This window comes from Musca autumnalis, unplaced genomic scaffold (genome assembly GCF_047663935.1).
Source record: "Musca autumnalis isolate F117 unplaced genomic scaffold, ASM4766393v1 scaffold_2, whole genome shotgun sequence".
Classification (NCBI taxonomy): domain Eukaryota; kingdom Metazoa; phylum Arthropoda; class Insecta; order Diptera; family Muscidae; genus Musca; species Musca autumnalis.
In genome coordinates this window covers 75,708,793-75,735,172 of record NW_027411755.1, presented here as the reverse complement: position 1 = coordinate 75,735,172, position 26,380 = coordinate 75,708,793, and the positions used below count along the sequence as shown (strand labels likewise).

The 26,380-nt window shown below is 35.1% G+C and overlaps 1 protein-coding gene across 44 annotated transcripts in view; it reads left to right on the top strand.

The window, feature by feature from the left end:
- Positions 1–26,380, top strand: part of Nckx30C (solute carrier family 24 member Nckx30C) — a 370,077-nt gene that overhangs the window by 186,845 nt on the left and 156,852 nt on the right. For 19 of the 44 annotated variants that reach the window (XM_073967975.1, XM_073967985.1, XM_073967968.1 and 16 more), the window contains one exon: positions 8,430–8,655. In XM_073967975.1, the coding sequence (XP_073824076.1) occupies positions 8,430–8,655 (226 nt within the window). The remainder of the gene's footprint in view (positions 1–8,429; positions 8,656–26,380) is intronic. The other 25 variants (XM_073967993.1, XM_073967977.1, XM_073967990.1 and 22 more) reach the window with 3 other exon arrangements.

The window sequence follows — 26,380 nt, the reverse complement described above, 5'->3', positions numbered from 1 at the left end:
ACACATACTTTCATTTCAAACAATTTAAGCAAATTTATTATTAAAAAAAAATAAGTTTCTTTTCTTTTTTGAAAACATACTTTTATAATTTTAAGGAATATTTTGTCAAAAAAATACAATAAAAAGTTATATTTGTGCTTCCATAAATTTAAAAAAAATATATATTTATATAAAAAGCTTGTTATAATTTCGTTACATTTATGCTATACATACAATGGTGAAAGCTCTCACTGGTGGATCTCACATACCCACAGAAGTGGATATCATCTGTTTCTTTATTCATTCAGAACCATAGTTTCCTTTATAAAAAACAAAAAAAAAACAACCTTCTCCCGGTTACTTATAATGCCAATGATCTTTACTATCCACTTGAGAAAGTTTTCACTATTCACACACATATATTCACATTTAATGCTTAACAATGTTTTATTTAAACAACTTTCAAGTCTATTTTAATGCTATAATATAATTCTCTTTTTTACAGACTCAAACAAAACAAAAAAATAAAAATAATAAAAAGCTTGACGGCAAAAAGTTCGTTCGTACGCTCGCTCGCTAAACTATATAATTTTCACTAGAGCTTGTATAGCTTTTATTATTTGTGTTTAACTTTAAAATTTCCTTTCTCTTCTTTTTAGTTTCTTAAACTTATGATTTTTTCTTTATTTCCTCTGTTTTTTTTAGAAAATGTCAAATCCCTTTGAAAATAAAAGAACAAAAAAACAAAATACCTTGAAACAAAAAAGGAAAACATGTTAAATGGATGAAATGAAAGAAATGAAATACTTTTAAAAGAGTAAAAACTTAAAAATAAAAATAAATTAAAAATACAACAAAAACTTCCCACTGCGCTTCTATATATTTAACGAAATACTTTTTTCTATTAACCAGAAACAAAAATATTATTTTTATGAAAACAAATTTTTCACTTTCTCTACGTTACTTTCGTATAGAACAGATTTTTTGTTGTTAGCTTTTTCCTTTTTTTTTTTTGTTAGTTTTTCTCTGTGTGGAAAATAAAAAACGAATTCAGACCTTAAGTTACTTCTTTAAAGCTTTTTGATGTGTTTTTGGTTATTGGAATTTTTTTGAGTTTCATACACCACACCCTTTCCCCCGATTTGGTTTCTGGATTAATGCGTGTTATTAAATGGATTTTTTGAGTTTATTTCAAAACTATTTTTTGTTTTATTTTTCATCCTACCTTGTCTCCCCATTTGATTTTAATGTGGTGGTTCGATTTGTAAAGAAAGAAAACTGCAAAAACTTATATGTATGTTGCATCGAGGCTTTAATTCTGTTGTTGCCACACTCACAAACACTCTATCTAGACTTTAAGCCAAAACTAGTTCCACCTTCAATGCTTCTATCCTTGGTAACTTCTTGTGGTAAAAAATCACCTATCAACAAAATAAAAACAAACTACTAACATTTTTCTGTTGCTCGTTCCCTAGTTTGGCATAATTACAAATAAATTTTTGCAACCACTTCAAAAGCAAACCAAAAACTAATTTTACTTTTATTTTCCTAACCCACCAAACCTCAAAAACCCAAAAAAAAACTAACTTCCCAATCTATACATTTTTGAAAAACTACAAACCAAAATATGTATTGCTTTATTTGTTCTCACTCACTGAAAACTTCAACAACAACAATCAACAACTACAACAAAAAAAACAATTGCAAAGCTTTCAAAGCAAATAACTTTATATTTCAGTTATTTAAAATATATTTTCTTATAATTTATTTTTAGTTTTTTTTTTCTAATTTTTAAACATATTTTTATTTATATGTAATTGGCAACTATAGGATATAATTTTGTTACGTATTTATGTATGTTAGGTGATAATGTATGTCTAACAGAGGACAAATGGAAATTGTGTAAAAAGCTAAGAAAACATTTGTAATGCAAATAAATTCATTCATTTATTAGGAATATGTTAAAGGAATAAAATACTTAAAATACTACTCTGATTTTCAGCATAAATGTTAATATACACTCACAAGCAATGTGACTCAAAACTATATATATGCATTTGTCATGTATCATCATCAGATTATGCTGGGCATCGAAAAAAAAGTTCAGGAGTTTAAAACCACATTTTTCCTAATATTTACGGAGGTACAGCTCTAACCTATAAGCTAACGTTATAAACTTAACAATTCATATTAGCTCAATGATATGGGGCTACTGTTTATCGCCGAGTCCGAACGGCTTGTCTTAAGACACCACTTTGTAGAGAAGTTTTACATGGCTGAAATACTCAGGAAATGTCGCCAACATTACTGAGGGGTATTTTGCCACCGTTGAAAAATTGTTTGATGTTGACTGGCCGGGGAATCGAACCCACGACCTTCAGCGTGCAAGGTGGGTGTGTATACCATTGCACCACGGTGGCACCCAACGTTATAAACATACAGATCACTAATGGGTCGATTCCGTATTGCGACACGAGTCGTATCACGTTGTCAATAGTTCCAGCGAAAAATTTGTACTACGTAAAGCCATAGAAAATAATCGCCGATAACAAGTTATCGGCAATGTAGCGGAGCGTTTTTTGTTTTGATTTGAATAAATGAGAAAAAACAAGTAAAAAAAGCATTAAGTTCGGTCGGCCCGAACTTTTTATACCCTCCACCACAAATTTCAGCCATTTCGGTGGATTAATGTGGCCACTACCTTAAAAATACCGAAATTCGGAAGGTACCGTTCTTTGGGGGCTATAAGTAGCGTGGACCTATACCTACAAATTTCTGGGGGAAAGTTTTATACGCCTAAAGAAGACTAAATACCAAATTTCAGCCATATCGGTGTGATAATGAGGCTAAAACGTTCAAAATATCGAAAATCGGGAGATATTGTATTATGGGGGCTATATCAACACGTGGACCTATATAAACATTTTATGGTAGAAATGTTTCTTAGCCTCTGGAAACACAAAATACAAAGTTACAACCGATTCTTCGGTCAAATGGGTCTAATACATTCAAAATATATGAAAATGACGCGTACTTTATAAGGGGTCTTATGTGGGGACTATACCAAAACGCGGACCTATATAACCCAACTTTGGTAGGAATGTTTTCTGGCCTCTGAAGACACAAAATACCAAATTACAACCTATTCTGTGGTCAAATGGGTATAATACATTCAAAATATATTAAAATGACGCGTACTTTATATGGGGCCTTATATGGCCTTATATGGTAGTGACAAACTTAATATACCCCCATCCTATGGTGGAGGGTATAAAAACAAGTTGTACATAAAAGTTATAGTTTTCTAAAATGATAAGCTAAGTGGAACTATTTTTTGATGATAGAGAAGAAAATATAGTTAACGCACGTAAAGTGTGCTGCTTTTAGGTTTTTTGCAGAAGGAAGCCTTCAAAAATCCCATGGCAATGACTTTAACCTCTGGATGGCTCAACCCACATTGTCAAAGGTATTAAGCGAAGTTCAAAAATCGTAGTGTTGAAGTTTAAAAATCGTAGTGTTTAAAAATCGTAGTGTTTTACCACATTTTACTCGATAAATGTTCCCTTTAAACAACGACATAGAACTGTAAAGACTGGATAAGATGCATAATGCACAAATGTTTATGAAACAATGTATATGAACATGTTACCAACAACAGGGGTATGTTAATGATAAAACCCCATTAAAGCTCAATTTGACTTATACAAATTGGAGGAAAGCAAAAAGTTGGACTCAGGATTGTATTCTATAGCAGTTTCCAGTTCATTGAATATAAACTTGGCGGTTAAAAACGCCTGAAATGGTTAACTAGTTAACAGAATGTTATGATATCGTAACAACCCCATTAACCCCATCTATTGACAAATGTTAACAATTGAGTTTTCCAATCTTTTTGTATTTAAATATTTGCTGTAAAAGTAAAAGGTCTTTTAAAATGTCTTCTATAGAGAGGCGATTACCATAAACTACAGAAATATAGGGAAACCAAGACCTTAAAAGAAGTTCTAAATGCTTTCTATGACAGAAGAAGGTCTTAAAAAATCCTCTATAGGCCGAAAAAGTTCTATAGGCAGAAAAAGACCTTAAAATGTTTTCTATTGGCAATAGATGGCCCTAAAAAGTCTTCTATAGACAGAAAAAGTTCTTAAAAGGCCATGTATAGACAGGAGAAGATCTAAAAAATTGTTCGATATGTAGACGAAGATATTAAAATAAAGAAGACCAGTGGTGATATTCTATTGGCAGAAGAAGGCTTTAAAAAGTCTTCTAGGGGCAGAAACGGACCTATATATTCTGTAGGCAAAAGAAACCATTAAAAGGCATTTTATAAGCAGAAGATCGTCAAAGTTCATCTCTGGGCAGAAGAAGCTATTAAAAGGGTTTCTATATGCAGAACAATATATTACAAGATATTCAATATGTAGAGAAAGATCTTCTATAGGCAAAAGAAGACATTTAAAAATCTTCTACAGACAAAATAATACCTTAAAAAGTTTTCTATAGGCAGAAGAAGATCTTAAAAATATACTCTAGAGGCAGACAAACCCTTAAAAAGGTTTCTATAGACAAAAAAACTTAGAAGATACTCTATACGCAGAAGATCTTCAAAGTTCATCTATAAGCAGATGAAGATAATAAAAGATTTTGTATAGGCGGAAGATCACTTTAAAAAATCTTCCTCAAAAAAAGAAGACCTCAAAAAAAAGAAGAACGCCTTATTAGGTATTCTATAGGAAAAATCATATATAAATATTTTAGAACCGGTAAGCGATTCTGATGCGAATGGGCCGTTTGCTAAATAAACTAAAATGCTCTAATTTCGTTTCAGTTGGACAAAGAAAAAGTTTGGAATTAAATAATTGACATTAATTCGTATATATAATTTTCCAATGATTTACCTATAAATTCTAGTTTCCAAGCTTAGCCTGCGTCCGCCCACTAAAATAACATTCTAATATGCCTGATGATCGGACTTAAACACCCGTGACACGTAGCATAATGGTTGAATGTGTGGGACGTCGGTGGACTTCTAAATTTTCCAAGCACCTGTTAAATTATAACAGCTCAATTCGAAAAAGAATTAATTAAAATATCACTATAAAATGACCATCGCCTTAATAAGGCAAAAATAAAAATATTACAGGTTTCCAGGGAAGAGAAACCCCCTGAAGGAATAAAGTCACATTAAGCCGTAATTTGACTTCACAGTTTACAATGAAGTCCAGGTACCTTATTGTGGAGTAAAACAACAGTTTCCAGTGGCCATTTATTACTGGGTTCCATTGACCTATAAGAGTTCAGACAAGCTATTCGGTAACTTTGTTTTTAATAGAGTTAGGCAATCTAGTTTCCGAAGCGAATCAATTTTTCTAGTTCTTTGCCCTAAATGGAACGATTTCCTTAATGTAGTTCCATAGTACCAAGAAGAACATACTTCAATCTTTCTCTTTCATCGTTCTTTTTGTTTGAATGAATTGACCTAAAAATAAAAAAAAATTGCAGCAATGTAAGGTGGGTGTTTGGCAGCATTTAAATAATGAACGAACGATGAATGTTGACTATGGCATTTGGATATTTGTCACCACTACCAAAATGATTGATTTGACATAGTACAGTTCCTTCCCTAAATTAGGTTTTATTGTTAATATTTCTCTATCTGGACGATGAAGCTTTAGTTCACCTAAATAAATGTTGTCGAACATTCTGTCAATTTTTACCAGAGTCAGGCGTACAACAACAAAAATTGAAGCGCACATTGTTGTCATTGTGTGAGTGCATGTGTGATGAGTTTAACGCTTATTGAGGGCAAAAGTGCACACATTGACTGAGCCTGATCTAATGCTTCCACACCAATTCTCTTTCAGTTTTTGTTGAAACCGAAATAAGTGAATATTTTTGTAGATTTTTGGTTTAAATTATTAATTGCTTAATCAGGGGAATAGTTTTTGACGATACTGACGTGCAAAAATGCATGAAACGTCGAAAAAAAAACTTCCAAAAATAGTTCTTTCCTAATTTCTCTTAAATGGTGTTTTATTCCCTTGTGAAAAAACAACGTTTTGAGCAGCCATGCTTTAAAACGGTGAAGATCACCCATATACGTTAACGTGACTGCAACAACAACATATCGCTTATTTACTCAAAGAGTGGCATAATTAAAAAAATGCGTTGTCTGAGTTAGCAATTTCTATTTTTTCTAAGACTTCTACTTTATTTTGTGTAAAATTTTCATGCTGATATCTCTAAAACTCATCGAGTTAAATGCGTTTTCTGAGTCAGCAATTTCTATTTTTTCTAAGACTTCTACTTTATTTTGTGTCAAATTTTCATGCTGACATCTCTAAAACTCATGGAGTTACAGCTCATTTACTACGGGTTTGGCATAATTCAACAAAAAAGTTTTTTGAGTTTATGAAGCACTAAAACACTTCAAACCATGCTCGATCCTGCAGAGAAGTACTGATAGCTGTTTGCAATATATGGCCCAAGTAATTATTTTATTTTTACGTAATAATCTTTTTAAGTTGGAAGGTTAAATTTCAATCGCCCACTTTAATCGCGTTTTTCTCGAAATTAGATTTTTTGAGATGTGTCACTCTTTAAGTAAATGAGCGATATGTTCTCTTTATTCTCATCTGTCGTGGTTCAGCAAAGGAAAGACTCGCTGTGAGAGACTAATGCACAAAATATTTTGAGCACCAGCGCTTTAAAAGAAAAACAGATCAAAACATTTGCTCTCTTTTGTACTCTCTTTCTTTGCATTCGGGTCGTGTGTGTGTAAATTGTCAAAGAGGAACACATTGGCTTTAAACTGTTCATGCTGAATTGATTGCTAAAAATGAAAATTCAACCCTTTTTTTTCCAAAGCTTCCATAGGATTTAACTGCCTGGCTGAATTCGTGCGGGAGTACTCGTGCAAGTAGAAAAAATAGAAATCGAGTATCGTTTTCGAGTGAGAGTACTCTTTTAGTTTTTGTCATGACGTTGTTTCATTTGTGTTGTTCTCTCCTCGCAGCAACATTAATACACGAAAACACAAATCGGCAAAAAAAAAAACAAATTTATTGTTCCACTCGATTTCGCTCATAGAATAAACTCATATTTTATTTCGAACATTATGAATTTTTGAGCAGGGAGTACTAGCGAAGGGGTGACGCCACTTTCAAATTTCAGAAAATCAAAAAAAAAAAAAAAAAATATTTTTGGCCAAAAAACTTTAGTTTTTAAAACAAAAAATTGAAATTTTGATTTTTGGTTCCACCATTTTCCTAAAACCTAATATTTTTTAGAAAATCAATCGATGAAGGACTAGATATTTATGTTCTTAATAAGCATACAAAAATATATCACGATCGGTTTTTTAGTTTTCGAGCTAGAGTTGACACCGCAAAACGCTCCAATAAAAACATGATTTGGTAAATGGTCAATTGCCACAAAACTACGAAATATTTTTCAACAAGAAAAACTCAGAAAGTATACTAAGATGTGCTCTTTCAGGTGAAAAAAACATCTACTAAACAGTTGTCATATTTTTCTTGGAAAAATTTCATGAAAAATGGCTATAATTGGGTTTTACAACTGGGGGTCACCCCTTAAAACTCGTACTCTTCGATCACTTCCACTCGCGATTAAAATCGAGCAAATCGGATCTCTGGTTTTATGAAAATTTTCAGGCAAATATTCGCTCTTCTGCGCGAATGGCACTCAATGACATTCATCATAATTCTATCTTCATTATTTTTTGTCGACATTTAAAACTGCCAGGAAATTCTAACTCTAGAGAATATACAAATAGAATAACAATTTTTCTCAAAAGTCTACTTAAACATTTAATCAGACCAAATAAAAATGCTTAACACAATTTCCCTTGGTCCTCTAGTTGTAGGAAAAGTTTATCAGTTATCTATTTATTTGATATATTAGACAATAGGTTATATGTTCTGGTTATTTTTCGGTTTCTTCAGTTTTTATTTATAACTGATACTAAGCCAAGTAACTAAATATTTAATAACATGATCTCTTCCTTCTCTCTTCTTTTTGCCTCAATTTTCTTCTTTCTTGTTTTCGCTTTCTGTCTCTATGTCTTTCCCTCTCTCTATCTACATGTCTGTCTCTGTCTCTCTCTCTTTCTAACGTCACAACTTATAACACTCCAAACTTTTTATATCACTTTTTTATTTGTTTTTATTCATGTTCATATTGTTTGTGTGTATGTTACATGTATAAATGTGTGTGTCTGTGTATTGTATTAACTAAATGCAAATGTGTGTGCGTGCGCCATTTCATATTGGGCGCCAAAACAAATTCATGTCCATAATTTGTATATTCATCTGTTTTGTTTCTCCCCCTCTTTTTTCTCTTTTTTATCTTTGTTCTTTCTTTTTTCTCTTTCTTGCTCTCCCCTTCTCTCTGTTTGTTTCTTCCCACTGTATCTCTCCCCCCTAAAAAAGGGCAATGCCGCCAATTCTTCGGAAACTTCAATGGCCACACAGCCTGGTGGTTCGATGACATCGAGAGCAGCATCGGAAACACGCTCGGGACCGCCCGGTTCCAGTAGTGGTGCTGGCACTACAGGTAATAGCAGTGGTGGAAATGCAAATACTACACAGACTGGTGCAAAATTTCGTCATGGCCTATTGCAGCTTATGATTCACACAATAGATCCGCTACATGATGGTGAGTTCATGATGTTTCCATAGTGATGTTGCACTATCCCTTCACAAACACATACTCGCACACATACACACCTCCTAAACATACACTCACAATTTCCTTGCCAAAACACTCGAACACTCTCAATTTCTTTGTCTATGTCTCTGATGATCACCAACACCACATTCTAAACAACACATTTCAAACTAACTCATGCAAGTTAATAACCCCTCATCTCATTATACCTATGTAATCCTTAAAAATCTCTCCTCGATATATCCTTTCTCCCTAATTTCCATTACCAAATGCCAAAAACTCCCCCTCACTCAATTTCATAAAAGCTCTTTCTCACACATTTTGTTCAAACCAAAAAAAAATCAAATGCGTTAAAAACATTGTTCCAAATAAAACCAAAATTATTATACAAAGAAAAGAGCTTATTTTCAATTCAATAAAAAAAACTTGTTTGTGCTTTTTATTCCTTTCCAAAACAAAAGAGTTCAAGAAAAAAATTTAATAAACGTTAATTATTCAAAACAAAAGCTTTTAGTGTTAACCTTTTCATTTGCCTTACTTTGTCTTTTCATTTTGTTTTTCTTTTTGCAAGAATACAAAATTTTAATTATTGGAAAGTTTTATATGCGAAAATTTTATGCAAAATTATTAATATTAGCTTGTTAAATGTGTTAAAATTTATAAAAACAAAACAAAAAACGAAAATTATATGCAGGGTGATTAACCTATTTAAGCGATATTCTGCGGTGATATGCAAGGTAAAACTTTAAAGTTTGAGAGCTACGAAAACTTCATAAAATTTAAAAGTTATAAAATTAACGTATATAAAGTAAACAATATAATATTTAAACGTGTCAGTCAAGCGGTCGGAGTCGTCTATAATATGCCATTTACCACTATAGGTCTGTTCGATAACTTCGCAAGTAAACAGAATTTGCAAGTTCTTGCAAATACTTGCAATACTTCTCAGTTCTCTATTATTGAACAAGTTTGTTATCGAACAGCATTTTGTACAAATTTTTCGGTTATCAAGTAGACCTATTAACAAACTGACGTGATGCGCGGACTAAGAGCCCTGGAAATTGTGAACACGCAGTGATATCCTACGAATAAGAGATCCCCTAATGCTGGCATGTCTGGTGTACATCGTGTCCATCAGAGTTCCAAGATATACATTTAGGGCACTAACTGTTGTTAGTTGATATCTGGGCGCCTCAAAGTAGTATATACCTGGTTGACTAGTCCTTGCCATGGTAAATAATGGCTATGTCATGATAGACCTCTATACCCCCATCTATAAATGACGCAGGGATTCTGATAACCAATTAAAAACAAAAACTATTTCCAAACCCAAATGAAGACAACAAATGAGCTACAACCATGGACAATTATAAAACCAGAACTGGAGATATTCATTCTACTACCGACGATAAAATCACACAATTGCAACCCCTTCTGTAACAAACGGTGGCTCTGAGTCTCAGTCAGAGCAGTGTTTGTGCTAAGGCCGAGGACAGTTTAACCCATGACGAACTTAAGACCACACTCGTCCCATCGAGTCTTTCTCAAAATTTCAAGTAAAGTTGTAACGCTTTACAGTCGTGGGTACTCGTTTCTGGCAACATAAACTTTTTATTTTTATAAATTAAATGTAATGGTCAGAATGTCACCTAGTGGTAAGACAGGAAACTATTACAGAGTGATGGGAACACCTACCGTCAAATAGTTATACTAATATTTAGTACGTCAGTCAGAGTAGTGTTTCTGCTAAGGTCGAGGACAGTTTATCCCATGACGAACTTAAGACTACAGTCGTCCCAGCTAGAATTTCAAGCATAGTTCTAACGCCTTATAGTCTTGGGTACTCGTTTTTGGCCACATAATCTTTTTTATTTTTATAAATTAAATGTAATGGTCTGAAAATCCCCTAGTGATAAGACAGGAAACCATCAAAAAGTGATGGGAACACCTAGCGTCGAATAGTTACACTAATATTTAGTACGCCGAAAATAAAACGACGGCCAGCCACCAGCCGGTGGTGCTGTCGGGGCAAGCGGAACAGTCGTCTGTGGAGGTTGCTGAGCCAAGTGGTGTGGGCTTATGTAAAAGTGGCTGTAAAGCGTGCCCTCAGCTGGAACAGAAGATGGTTATCGTAGCGGACTACTGTAGTTGGTTCTGTTGTCGTCAGAGTCAACCAACCTACAGGCATCCAACCTACCGATACCATTTATCGGGTATTCCAGAGACAAAAGCTCTACCATCTGCCCTGTCATCCATATTCATCATTCTTAGGGTCGGCCAGGCATCTGATCATGTGCCCAGCGTGAAAGTAAGTAATCACAAAGTAATTGTGTGTTCGCTGACAGACTTCCCTACGGAACTCACCACATTGTGTGAATTGCCTAGTCTGCTTTCCAGCACTTGGTTAATCCCATCGGTTATAAAAGTGGAACGCCTCAGTTGCTCTAGAGCCTAATGGACGGATCGAGTTTCACAATATATATGGTTCCTTCTATATCCAAAAAGGCAGCTATTCCTCCATGTTTTTTTCTCTATAATTCACCAATCCAAGTTATGCAGTTTCTGCCGAAAGGCTAATCAATCTTTAGTCTTTCGGTAACAAATAACTCGATCTATCAGCTGTTGAAATATACGTGTGTGAACTTCTCGAATTTCGCCCAGCCGTTTTGAAGCTAATGATTTGAATTTCTTATGAGGCGATTGCTTTCTACTTCTTTAAGAAATTTGAAAATGTATCGCCTTGTGGTTCGAGAAGGATAAGTTAATGAGCACTACATCTAACAGCAATCCCAAAGAGTACTAGCTAGATCATTCACCTGTTTATCAATGTCCCTCCCTCGCTGTGTGAACTTCTGGAACTCAAGAATTTGGCCGTGTTTCCCTTATTTCATACTTTATATTATCAGTTAAAATAAAATTGAACATGGATTCACCTCACTACTTTCCCAGTGAATGAATGATGAGCATTTGCATCACAGCCCATTACCAAACTGCACCTAGTTGACTTTCCGTTCACCAGTTTGTGCACCAAATGGTTTGGTGGTTCAGCCATCTCATACGGCTATAGACTGTTGTTAGCAACGAGGCTCTATCAGAACTACTTTTTGATATGAGAGAAGTCTCCCTCGTCCATTCTGGGATGTATGTTGAACAATTTTTACTGTTTTAAACTTTCTTGGCTGATGTACATGTTTTTGCCTTTTCCCCATTAGGTGGGTGAAATGGGGAATAAATAACGCCCTTTGATGTCCACTTCGCATCGTATCTACCACAAAGGCTCTTCCAGTGTGTACTTTTAACTTCACAACTGTTGTATCTCCATCACTGTAATTGTAGACCTGAATATGATTTAAACTTTTCTTGGCAACAATACATGTTCGGATCTTTTTCTTATTAGGTTAGTAGAATAGAGAATTACGCCCATCGTTTAGTCCATAAAACTTATTTTTGTATAAATAGGACAAAATATCCAATTTGGGTTTTGTAAGGGAGAGTAGAAGTTTGGCAGTCGTCGCTTTGGATGTTTATTTGCAACACGGGAGACCATGTTTCCTACATTCTATACTGTGACTGACCAAGGCTATAAGTCATGGAAATATAACTATATGCGTGGTGCATAAATGGTAGATACTTCGTACCTACCACTAAGGCTCTTCCAGAGTCTACTTTTAACCCCATTACAGTCGTATCTCCATCACTGTAATTGTAGTCTTGAATAAGATTTAAACTTTTCTTGGCAACAATACATGTTCTTACCTTAACTAATCTATTTTGTGAAAGGAACTGTAGAAACTGTAGCTTATTCGTTCAAACGTGCTCTTTAGTTTGTATCGTTTAAAGTTCCCTTCGCTATATCATCTGCTTACGTTCTCTACTGTGGCTGAAGGAGAAATGTTTGCTGAAAAACTTGTAGATATTTAGAGTTGTACCGTTTCGAAATGAACTAGTTCAACTAATATATTCCGCGAAAGGATTTTGGGGAACTACTTCTCTTTCTACAAGTTTTTTACTTTCTATTGTTTAAAAGTTCGCTTCGCTATATGTGCTGCTTACATTCCCTACTGCGACTGAAACCGTTTGTAAGGCATGAAAATATTACCATATGCGGACACAACTGCTTGATAAAATACCAAAAAAGACCACTGTCTCCCAGTTTTGCCCAAACTCATGCACATTTAGGGCATCGGTGTCGTATCTAGAAAAAATCGATAATTTACTCAGGCTCATATATTCCCAAACGTTTAAAATGTTGATTTACACTCTGAAACACGTGTAGATTCTTTTAAGTTCAGATCTAAAATTTTTAGAGCTGTGTCGTTCCGGAATATGAACTAATTCAAATAATCTATTCTGTAAAAGGAACTTTAGGAACTACAGCTTTTTCCTTGGCTCACCAACCACTACAAATGCAACCGCTCTGTTTGTGTTGGTCGCACACACGAGGCTTTCCAGCCCTCTCTCTATAAACGTTGTGCGCGTTAATTCATTGCTAAAACTAAGAAGATGATCGGTGATGAGAGTAAAGTCGAATCTCACCACAATTGAGATTGTGTGTGTTCACACATGGTCTGTTCCTTTACGTACAAGAATCCTCAAGTTTTACAACTTTTTACTCAAAATCGTTCCCTTACTTCTGACACCATCATACGTGTGTAGTTCACAATTTTTGCTACTTTTGCCACTTTTACGATTTTTCAAAGTAAAGGAACAGACAAACTGCAGATACAAAATGTAAATAGAACATTGGTGGCGTCGTTTTTTCTATTGGGATAGCTAATACAATTTTGTTTTTTTTTTTTTCAAAATAGTCTGGCTTAATCCAATTGTTGTTGTTTTATTATTTTAAAAGAAATAAGTTATTGGCGTTTTTTATTGTTGGACTGCAGAATTTTACATCTTTGTGTTTATTTCAGCTTTAGTCCATATTTTGTTGTATTCAAGTATTTGAATAACAACAAAATGTTTTACAGTGGATATGAAATTGATTAGTTGCGGGCGGAGGGTAGGGAATACTATAGTTTCAGTTGTCACCAAACAACTTCATCAGTTCCCTTTTCCGCCGACTCTGTATCGATAAACAGGTCAATAAGCCCATCCAGCAAATTAAACAAAATGAGAAATTTGCTATATGGCCCTAAAACTGATTACCCTACAATTTGAGTCGAACTAAAGAATTTTATATCCACCACTGTTTTTATGTCGTCTTTGCTTTGCAAAGAATACGAACATAGGAGTGTTGCTTCAATAAGCGGGGGTAAAACAACGAGAAAGTTGTTGTTTTTGCATTACGCATTGATCAACAAGGCCGTGCTGATGCCTATTATTGTTGTTGGCGTTTTTTATTGTTGGACTGCAGAATTTTACATCTTTGTGTTTATTTCAGCTTTAGTCCATATTTTGTTGTATTCAAGTACAGGTATCGGCACCAATACAAATGCATTGTTTGCGGCCTCACGCATACGACTCTCTCTCGCTCTCTCCACAAACAGCGTGTGCGTTAATGCATTGCTAAAATTAAAAATCATTGAAACAACCGACAACAGAACCTTCTTCTTTGACTTCTGAACGAAGACTGAGAGGTGGTTGTTCTGTTGTTATTCTCATCAAGGGCACGTGTGCCCCTTTTTGCCGAACATTGTTCAAGTATTTGAATAACAACAAAATGTTTTACAGTGGATATGAAATTGATTAGTTGCGGGCGGAGGGTAGGGAATACTATAGTTTCAGTTATCACCAAACAACTTCATCAGTTCCCTTTTCCGCCCGCAACTAATCAATCTCATATCCACTGTAAAACATTTTGTTGTTATTCAAATACTTGAATACAACAAAATATGGACTAAAGCTGAAATAAACACAAAGATGTAAAATTCTGCAGTCCAACAATAAAAAACGCCAACAACAATAATAGGCATCAGCACGGCCTTGTTGATCAATGCGTAATGCAAAAACAACAACTTTCTCGTTGTTTTACCCCCGCTTATTGAAGCAACACTCCTATGTTCGTATTCTTTGCAAAGCAAAGACGACATAAAAACAGTGGTGGATATAAAATTCTTTAGTTCGACTCAAATTGTAGGGTAATCAGTTTTAGGGCCATATAGCAAATTTCTCATTTTGTTTAATTTGCTGGATGGGCTTATTGACCTGTTTATCGATACAGAGTCGGCGGAAAAGGGAACTGATGAAGTTGTTTTGTGACAACTGAAACTATAGTATTCCCTACCCTCCGCCCGCAACTAATCAATTTCATATCCACTGTAAAACATTTTGTTGTTATTCAAATACTTGAATACAACAAAATATGGACTAAAGCTGAAATAAACACAAAGATGAGAAATAAGTTATTAGTGGAAAAAGTTTGGCATTGTTCGCCAAGGGGTAAGACAGGAAAGACTAGTTTCGATCCACGCCACTGGATCTCATCAGTTCCCTTCTTTCTTGTTTGTGGATATTCTCCACCAAAGTTATTTTTCAATAACATCTTCAACAAGAACTTTTTATACTCAAACATCAATCGTCAGCTGGAAGTATAAAGGTGAACAAAGAAAAAACTTCAACGAGAAGTTTTTCTTTGGCAACCTAACACAACACCGACGAAAGTGTTTGCGAAACAAACCAAACTTTTTCCACCGCTATGTGTCGTTGAATTTCGACGAATGCACATAACAAAATGTCGTTGGAAGCATGTCGCAGCCAACCATACAAACGGTGCCAGTGTTTCTCAAATCGAACATTGGTGGCGTCGTTTTTTTATTGAGATAGCTAATAAAATTTTGTTTTTTTTTTTTCAAAATGTAAATATATATTCCCAACAATCAACATTTCAATGTTGATTTACTCGCTGAAAAATGTGTAGATTCTTTCATGTTCTTTGACTGAACTAATACATTTAGAGTAGTGTTGTTTCGGAATGAACTAGTTCAATAAACTATTATATTATATTGAAGGAATTGTGGGTACTACAGATCTTTCGTTAAAGTAGTTAATCAATTTTGCCTCGTTTAAAACTACGTTTCGTGTCATTCATAAAATAGTTTTTTTAAACACCTAAGAGACAAATGAACATTGAATCATCTGAACTAAGGTGCAATGGATACTAATAAAAGATTGGGTATTGAATGCAATGTGAATACATTGACATTATGTTTAATTTGATAAAAATGTTTCGAAATATTTGACATATATGGATACAATATAAAGTGGTGGAAGGCATATATCGTGACTCCGGTCTATATTAGATGTTCCTTATTTAACAAAAAAATAATATTTCTTATTAGCTTTCAACTTTAAAGTTTTTCAAAAAAAAAAATCAAAATATAACTACAAGCTCTTTTCAATGAAGAAAAAAATCTACAAAGAAAAAACCCAATGGCATGAAACTAAATCTGCTTATCAATCCCCCAAAAATTAACTAACACAAAATTTCTCTCATATTTTGCCATTTAGAAAGCACGAAAACGCTCACATTGCTTTCAAGCGCCTATCATAATGTAGGTACACAAAAAAGCCAATTTCAATTGCTTCAAACGAAAAAAAAATTTAAGTCACTTAATTCACTCATATTGCAGTGATCATTAATTAATGTCACAAAGACAAAAAGACTAACTCTCTCGTTCGCACCTCTTACACAAACTTCAAAACAAAGCCTAAATATATTTTTGAAAACAAAAGTATAAAAAACAAATTGAAACAAAATGTACAATATAACACAATTTCCAACCTTCTTCCTATCCCTTTTTGTATAACTATATATAAATTAAACAAACAAAAAAATTGTAAGAAGAAAAAAGTATATAATACACTTAACCCCCACAGAATATTCCCCCAACCAAACCTTTTGCCCCAACCCATCCACCAATTTAACAAACTCCAAACTATGTCCCATTACCTCTACCTTATTCCATATAAATACAAGAAAAAAAAAACAATATTTTGTCTTTCCCTTTATATATAAATATTTATATATACGTATAATTCTCTATAAACTCTATAAATATACCTTATATACAAACTACCTCTATCAAAATTCTATCTCTCAGTAGTTTCAGTGTTTGTACGTGCGTTCCTTTTTGATTTGAGAATTAAAATTAATTAAACAACAAAAAACCCAAAAAAAAAAGATTAATTCAAAATTATTTACACACAAAACAAGAAATAAATTATTAGTATATTTGTTTCAATAAAACTCTTGAAAAATAAAATCCCTAATAATGGAAATAGTAAAATTTGTTCAAATAAAAACTTGTCAAATCACCCTGTATATAAAAATATGAAGAAATTAAATTTATTTGTTTATTATTTTTGTTTTATGATTTATGTATTATATATTTAATTTCGTTATGATGTGATGTAACACATGAACTGAAAAAATAAGTGAATTGAAATGCAGGTGGCGCTTCTTTCACAAATAAAAATGTAATTTGTGGAATTAGTCTTAAACTTATTTTACACTTGCGCTTAAAACAAGGATTTGGGGCAAATGCGTCATTTATTTGACAGATAATTATGGAATTGACAACTTAAAAGATGTAAATGAGGTTTTATATTCAACGAATGACAAGGTGTGGGATGAAATGGTAGACGTACCAATTAATCGAACACGGAATTTACATAGCTGCACCTATTCTACATATTTTTCTCCAGTTTGCGCTCTAAATGATTTGCTGCCTACATTCTCTACTATGACTGAAACTGGATGTAAGTCACGAAAATATAACCATATGCGTGCTGCATATTTCTCGTTCTTGCCTATTGATGTTGTAGCAACGCAAATATTTTCAGTCGTGTATCGTTTTGAGTTATTTGGTTCTTCTGTGTCCAGATTCAAAAATTCTGCAATCTGTTCTGGCTGCGTCCATAATGAATTGGGAGTCATGTGAGTGGGTTTAGCTGAGCAGTTAAACATATGCAGACCCAGTCCACATGCCTGTGTTGGGTGTTCAGGGGATCTATTTACAATGTACAGTCCACTTAAAGAAATAAATGTGTGGTGAGAGTCTACTCACCAAGAGTAGAAAGTTTGACAGTTTTTAGCCTAAGCGTTTTTTCATGATACAGAACGATTCGTCTTCTCTGGTTCGTTTTTCGAATTCCTCAGGAGACTTCAGGCAAGCAAATTGTAGTGTAACACTCAGAATTAACCGTCCTTCATTTCTCAAGCCGTATTAGTCGCCACACGGTCAGTTTTGCAGAACAAACAGGCGATCATTTGCTTCGAAGGTCTTCTTCCAAGAACAAATTTCGTTGGATTTGGCTCGCTTTCGAAGACCCAAACGGTCTATTCATGTTTTGTTTCGGGCTCCTAAGCATGGATCCAAAATTCGTCGTCCGTGACGATTTTAAAAATGTCTTTTGGAGCACCGCGATTGTTTTTGTTCACAATATCAAATGTTAGTTGGTGGAAGAAATGCCCAAGGATGACTCTATCAGACGATATATAACATGGCGATTTTGCATTATCCGTTCACGCACGGCTTAATTTTTTTTCTGACCCAACGGTCGTTTTTGATCGACCCTTACGATCTTCAATTTTTAGAGAGTGTCTCCCACGATTGAATTCATTAAACCAGTTTTCAGAGTGATATAGGATGGCCATTTATCGACATACAAAGATTTAATTTGATGGAAAATTGTGAAAAATTATCAGACAAAAATGTTCACAAGTAATTTTTTTTTTTTTGCAAAGTGATTTTTTCAAGTCAATATAAACAATCCAACACATGGTCGCATGTCAAACTGTCCTGAGTACGCTTAGGCTAAAAACTGTAAAACTTTCCAAAAATGTCAAATGACGCCTAGCGACACTGCGTGTTGCCTAGGCCAGAATGTTTCGTAGTAGCCCTCCTATGTCTGAAATAGATTACTGGAAGTAATCTATGATGCAGACTGATAAGCATTTGTAGCGATTTTCCTGTCCACACATAAGATAACTAAGTGTGTTTATAACTCGACCATAAGATTGTGTGGCAGATGCGTTCGTGCAAATTTGCGCACTCTCCCTTCCTCTTTTACACACTAGTTTATGTTAGGTTAAGTCATATTGTAAAACTTAGTTCTTAAGAATATTTTTAGATTAAATAAGTGTATATAAAACATTCGTAATTTCGACGTTTCGGCTTTTTTAAAGAAATATCCGGCTCAAAGGACCAAATGGTCACGCGCAAAATTAGTTTAGTACAAAAAATCGTTGGATGAACATTCATTTTCCGCTTGAACATTGGGTATCATGCTGGCAATTCGGACCCAATACGAGTTAAGTCCAGCCAAAAACACTCTTGTTTGCCTTGGCACCAGACATTTTCCAGGAGAGATGGACGGGGGGTGGTCTCCAACTAAGATACTCGCTGTAGACGTTTCCGTTTGTAACTTTAGACTTCTCTATTTAGATCAGTGCCGAACAGCCGTTTGTCGCTGGTTACGAAGTTTTTCGGCAATTCACACACATACAATCTGAACGCAAAGAAAGAGCGTGCAAGAGAGTAAATGTTTTGATTGGTTTTTGTTTTGTAGGTTGCGTACATACCATCTTACTAACACACTGTCATAAATTGCCAATGTTTTGAATACATCCACATTTGTGGCTTCGCACTTCTTGGCCGGCACTGATTTAGATCATGGGCTTGGATGAAAAAAGTCTGTCCATAAGATTGTGGCACAATCACGACGATAACATCCAAGCAGGTACTGCATCGATAACACTGGTCAACACGACTTTTGTTTCAACCGAAGTTGCGGTTGTTTCTAGATGAAATCGGCGAGTTATTTTCAAATCCGGTCCCGGTTTTTCTCCTTCAGTTCTTGTTTTTGAGATATAGCTCAAAATCGGTTTTTACGAGTTTAACCCAGACTTTCGTTATATTCGGATACAAACAAATATTTTTTGTGGGTTTTTCGACATATATATATTAAGGAGATGTTGTACGCTCGATACAAATCGTTTTTGAAATAATTATGGTGAGTATATATCAAAAAATATAGAAAATATACGACGGACCTTGTAAAAATTGCATATTTTGAATACTTTAAGCTGTAATTACGTCATCGGGGGAAGTCATAGGATCTTCATATGGCAATGCGGATATGCTTAGGATGTCTACTATATAGTCCAGTATTCAAATATATAATATAAAGTTCATAGCGCCCATGATTCGGCCATAACCTAAAAATCGCAATGAAGACTTCTAAAGGGAAATCATTTACCAGTGATATCATTACCACATAAGCCATTTACTTTTCAATGGCATTCCTCATGATGGTTTTTAGATTATGGCGGAATCATGGGCGCTATGAACTTTATATTATACATTTGAATACTGGATTATATAGTAAACACCCTAAGCATATCCGGAGTACCATATGAAGATCCTATGACTTCCCCTGATGACGTAATTACAGCTTAAAGTACTCAAAATATGCAATTTTTACAAGGTCCGTCGTATATTTTCTATATTTGTTGATATATACTCACCATAATTATTTCAAAAACGATTTGAATCGAGCGTACAACATCTCCTTAATATATATATGTCAAAAAAAACCCACAAAAATATTTGTTTGTATCCGAAAATAACGAAAGTCTGGGTAAAAATCGTAAAAACCGATTTTGAGCTATATCTCAAAAACAAGAACTGATGGAGAAAAACCGGGACCGGATTTGAAAATTACTCGCCAATTTCATCTAGAAACAACTGCAACTTCGTCTGAAACATTCAACTTTTTCAATTTTGTTGAGCAGTGTAATATATTGTAGTTCTAAAGCACTGCGTCGTAATGACCTGGACTTGCAGATTTCAGGACGGCATTTTTGGCAGGTTAGAATATTCTTGCACTGTATAGCACTAACTTTTGCATACCACACTGTAGTGTACAGTGTGCTGGCGACACAAAACTTACCAGATACTGACCTGTGGTTTTATAAGAAGTTTCTTTGTCAGCACCCCAAGTGCTGCCGGCCAGTGGTTTGAGAACCTTGTTCCTACTTCTGATCTTGTCACAAATTGAAGTGGTTTTTACTTTTACGGACGACTTAAATATTCTATCGAATGTTACACGCAATATCTTGGGGTAGTTAGTGGTCGAAATCAGAACACTATCGACCATTATATTCTGCAGGACGCTAATTTCAGCCATCGAGATGCTCAACAGATTGGCAGTAGATTAAGCAACGGATATGCGATGAAAGATTTCTGTATTCCACAAATGACTGGCATCCACACATACTTACTTAGATGGGTTATTTCCAAACATAATATTTTGTTCCATAAGCCTTATGCGATGGACAGGAGACTTTTGCCTCTCTGTAGTTGACACAAACCATCTTGTCTCCTTTCTTGTTTACGGAACATAGCAGACTCAGACTCCAATTGTTGGGTATGCATTCCTCCAGCCAAGTTATGCTAATCACGTAATGATCAGTATGTCCGATCAGCCCCTGCTCTCTCATTGTTCTTCAGTTGTCTAATTGCTGTATTGACCTCACTTTGGCTAGGTGGTAAACACTCAATGCCGCCCTTTAGGATCTTCATCACAGCCAATATTCGACACCAAAAGCCAGAGGAATGGCTTCTTCCAGATCCTCCAGAGTGCGAAGCAACACATAGCAAGAATTGGGGATCTTTTCTTAGTTGGGTCTATGGAACAAATGTTCTGTAATGCGCCAGGTATGTAAGTAGATCTTCAGTACGCTACCTGTATCAGAATGTGCCTGCACAAGGCTATAAGTCTGATGTTTTACACTCTGGTTTCGGACTTCATTCTGACTCCTGTACATCTCGAGTTTCTCAGGCGTACGTGTTTACTGCTCTTTCTTCTTCCGTCTGAAAATACGCTTTTCCTCTCTCATCTTCTCCATCCTATATTTTTCATTGGCGTTTCGTGTTGCTACTCACTGCAGGGTTGCCGCGTTCTTCTCTGACCGTACCATGGATTTTTTGATGGTGTTTATTAATACTCAAATATAGAGATTTTATGACAGTTTGAAAATAGTGGGTCATTTATTGCCACTGTGCTTCCACATTGTCGGGATAATGTGTGCCGTCTTGCATCATGTGTGTCAGTTGAGCGGAGTAGGCTTGTGCTATCTGTTGAGTTTACAGCTTTTCGACGTCTAGCTTTCGTTCCGAATATAAAGTAAATAAATCCATGATCACCATAAAAATCTAAGTCGATATAACCATGTCCGTTAGTCCGCCTATCTGTTGAAATCAAGATACAGCTCGCAATATTTACGATATAGCTTTATAATTTGGTATAGAAGTTTCAATTATTCCTAGGATGTTTCGTATTGAAAATTGACTATATCGGTTCACGTTTTGATATACCCTCCATAGAATCGTAACTTCGGATTTTCCGTATTTTGAAGGTTGTGGTCTCAATATCCCACCGAAATGGCTGAAACTTGGTATTTACTCTTTCGACTTAAAAATTTTCGGTATAAGTCCACGTCTTCATATAGCCCCCATAGGTTGTTTGGGGTATATAGCGTTCCACCTGAAATTTGTCAGTGTAGGTATATTATAAGGTCTGTCTGGTTACCCTAAAATTTGTAACAATTTGTACCAATTGTTGCTGGAAGTCGTCTTTTAACACAAAAAGTCAGCAAAAGAGAGCGATTCGAGAGAGACATTTTTAAAAGTTCGTATACTGAGAGTTTGCGATTTCTTGCTGGAAAAATTTGTTCTTGCAACCACTTTCAACTCTTCTTCTTCCCGAAAACAATCAATCATCTGTTTTTAATTATTCGGTAATTTATGTTAGTGAAAATTAAAAACAATTTTATTATGGAAATAGCAGGCCTAATTGTATTGTTTGTTTGTTTTTTTTTTTTTTTTTTTTTGAAAACAGTGCTGCAAAGTGGAGAAAATTCCTTTTTTGGGTCATTTTATCCTTTTTTTATAATTAAACACAACATTTTTGCTTCCTTTGGTTCCTTTATTGGCGGACAAATTGTTCTGTTTTGGCAAGTCAGCTGATTGCTAACTGGTTTTTGGAGGGAAGGTGTCTGGTTACTTTTTACGATTTTCTTGCAAAAGAGAATAACAAGACCTTACTCTCTGAGAAAGTTCTTGCTGGGAAAATAACAATACAGACCTATACTTTTCTGATGTTTGACAACTAACATGACACAATAATCACGGTAGATGTATCTTCCACTTCCCACTTCCTTAAATTTGTATAAATTTGAGACGCCATCTGTATGTCACTATTACACAATGATTCAGTTCATGTGTTATAAACTAAAACAACAAAAAACGCCCAAATTAATTTTTATAAAACTTGAACAATACTATGTTGTATCCCCCTTCAATCTCCCCCCTTTTACATTCTCTAACTTATATGAAAATGTTTCTTTTGTATGAAATAATTGTGGTTTGTGTTATACCAACATACATATAATTTTTTGTTGAGTTTTGATGCGTTCTTGTTTTTTGAATTGAGTTGTATTGTTATATACATATATGAAAAAAATGCTTTTGTTAATTTTGTTTTGTTTTTTATAATTGAAAATTATTAGTTCAAATATCTGCATAAATATATATAATACACAATAAATATATAAGCATACATTACATATATAAATAATATTTGTGTTGTTATGTTGTCAGTTTGGAGTTTTATATATAAATATATGAATATGTGTTTTTTGCTTTACTATTAATGGTTGTGTTTATAATGTTAATTTAAAAAAATGATATATAGTTGAATATATAGAAAATGTGTATGGATTTTAGGTCAGAGGCTATTTGAAAATATAAAATGGTGTTTCTTTCAAAAAATACAAACTATATAATATATAATTAATTATTAAATTTCAAATTAGGAGGTACAAGACAAACGACAACATTTAAATCCGAAACTATTGTCTGCGAAAAATTTAAAAAAAAAAAAAAAACAATTATGGAGTAGTAATTACAATTATAGATTATATTTATGTTATCTATTGTAATCTATGGCGGCAATCGGCACATAACAACAACAATTTGAGCAAACACTGTTGTCAGTGCATCGTTTTTCAATAAGTGAGTGGAGAGAGGAGCTCTCCTTGCCTGCTCGCGAATAAAGGGCTGCGGAATGCTGATATATGGTAAAAGTAAAAGTTGTCTGGGAATGATAATTCAAAGCATAGTCTTAGACTGAATATTTTAGGAGTAAATCATGCACAAATAACCCTGGTAATAATTTATTTTTATCAAAGATTTAAATAAATAAAGATTGGAAAACTCAATTGTTGAAATTTGTCAATAAATGCAGTTAAGCTCTCTTGTTACGATATCATAACAACATTCTGTTAAGTAGTTAACCATTTCAGGCGGTTTTAACCTCCTAGTTCATATTCAATGAACTGGAAACTGCTATGGAATACAATCCTGAGTCCAACTTTTCGCTTTCCTACAATTTGTATAGACCTTATTGCGCTTTAATGGGGTTTTTATCATTAACATACCCCTGTTGTTGCTAAAATGTTTATATATTTTGTTTGCATTATCCATCTTTTCCAGTCTTTACAGTTCTATGTCTTTGCCTACATCTTATAATGCAGGGTTGCAGGATATATCACTGAAATTCAATGTAGTGTATGAAAAGGCAATAACTTACTTAAATACTTAGTTGGCTTTTTACGTAACATTTGTCCCATAAGCCGAACTAAGAACATATTTACATTCCTCTCTATTTGTTGCTTTATTTCACCGATTACGAATACCGCTCTTTTCGACTTCGTCTTCCACTTGTTTACTCCATCGAAGCCTTGGCCTTCCAGTTCTGCGTGAAGCGCCATGTGCCCGTACTTATACGCCTGGCAGGTTCATCATCGCTCATTCTTATGACAAGGTCTAGGCAGCGATATCGTTGTATATCGATATGTTCCCGTTTACATCTCGTGGTTCATACGACGTCAATATTCACCGTCAACTCATATCGGCCCGTAGATCTTTCGAAGAATTTTTCGCTCAAACATCCCAAGCATAGCCTTATCTGCTTGAGAAAGTGCCCACACTTCGGAACCATACATTAGCACGGGTAGTAACAGTGAGTTGTAAAGTGTTATTTTTCTTTGACGAGATGTGGCTTAGTTTTTAAACAGCTTACTCAAGCCAAAGTAGCATCAGATAAGCATTATTATTCTTCTTATTTCACAACTGATGTTGTTTGTTGTGTTAATGGCGGTGCCGACGTAGACGAATTCTTTAACTACCTCAAAATTATAAGTGGGCGTCGATACCATTAACTTTGTCTTTTCGGTGTTTACCGTCAAGCCCACTTTAGCAGATTCTCCTTCGACCTTCGTAAAGTTATCAGTTACTTCCTTTACTGATCGACCCATGATATCAATATCGTCGGCATAAGCAAGTAATATGTGGCTGTTGGTATAAATTTTGCCATTACTTTTAACATCTGCATCTCGTATAAACTTTCCCAGCAGAATATTGAATAGGTCACTCGAAGGCTCTCTTCTTGTCCGACACCTCTTTTGGTAATAAACTCTTCGGAGAGGTTCATTCCTATTTTAATTGAGGACCTAGTACCAGTTAATGTCATCTTACAAAGCCGAACACCTTTGACAAAAATATTGTAAGTGTAGATCTGCATCTCTTGGGTCTTTTCCAGGATTTGTCTCAGGGTAAATATCTGGTCAATGGTGGAGTTGTCAGGCATGAAGCCGCATTGGTAAGGTCCAATTAATTACTTCACCATAGGCTTGAACGGGACACAGGACACTAGCTCGTCCGGCAGGCCATCGCCTCCTGATGCCTTATTATTCTTCAGCCGGTTTATTGCTGTCTTTACCTCATCTTGGCCGGACGGTATATATTCATGTTTTATAGGGATAGATATAAGTTGATGTTGTTGTTCTGTTTGAGTAGTTTTGGCAGGACAGTTAATATGCCGCAGCTAAGCCGTTCGGCATGCTGGACAGATGCTTTGCAAGGTGTCATCATCACTGCCCTATAAGAATTTAGGAGGCTGTACTATCCCGAGCGTAGTTGAACCAAAACAACTCTGCTTTGTCGTGGCAGCTGACGCTTCTCAGCTGCGATATATTGGCAATCTTCTTCGAGAACCACATTCACACGACAGTTGGTTATGGCACCTGCGAATGCATCTGTGTGGAAGTTATTTAAACCTGCTTGTAGGCTTGTTGATCTAGGGGTTATCGCTTTTGCCTTTAGACGTCTCTCTCCATATCAAGACGATCTCACCTGACATGCCTGGATGGGGGGTCATATCTCCAATATTGTGATTTGGATGGCGTTCACGGCAAAAGCCCCCAAGTACCAGAGCATGTCATTGTGTTGCTGTACTGAAAGAATCGTTGTCTCCTCATGTAGTTAGTCCACTGAAGACTTGAGAAGGCACCCTGTTGCCTCAGTCCTCAGAGCGGCATTCTGACATGTTTGAAATTGTTCCATAGCGTTGCACTTGAATTCGCGGACCACACTGGCGTCGCATAGCTTACCACAAACCTACCTATCGTGTTATATGTGGTCAACAAGGTTTCCTTATCTGCACCCCAAGTGCAGGGACTTGAGGACCTTATTCGTACATTTCAGCTTGTCGACGATAGCTATGAAATGGTTACCGTCAAATGTGACCCCTAAAATTCTGCGGTAGTTAGTGGTTAGAGTTCTGCTGAAATCAACCATGGAAGCGCGCACATCTGCAGTCCATGTGGTTAACATAATGACCGTAGATAAATATTTGCCACTAATAT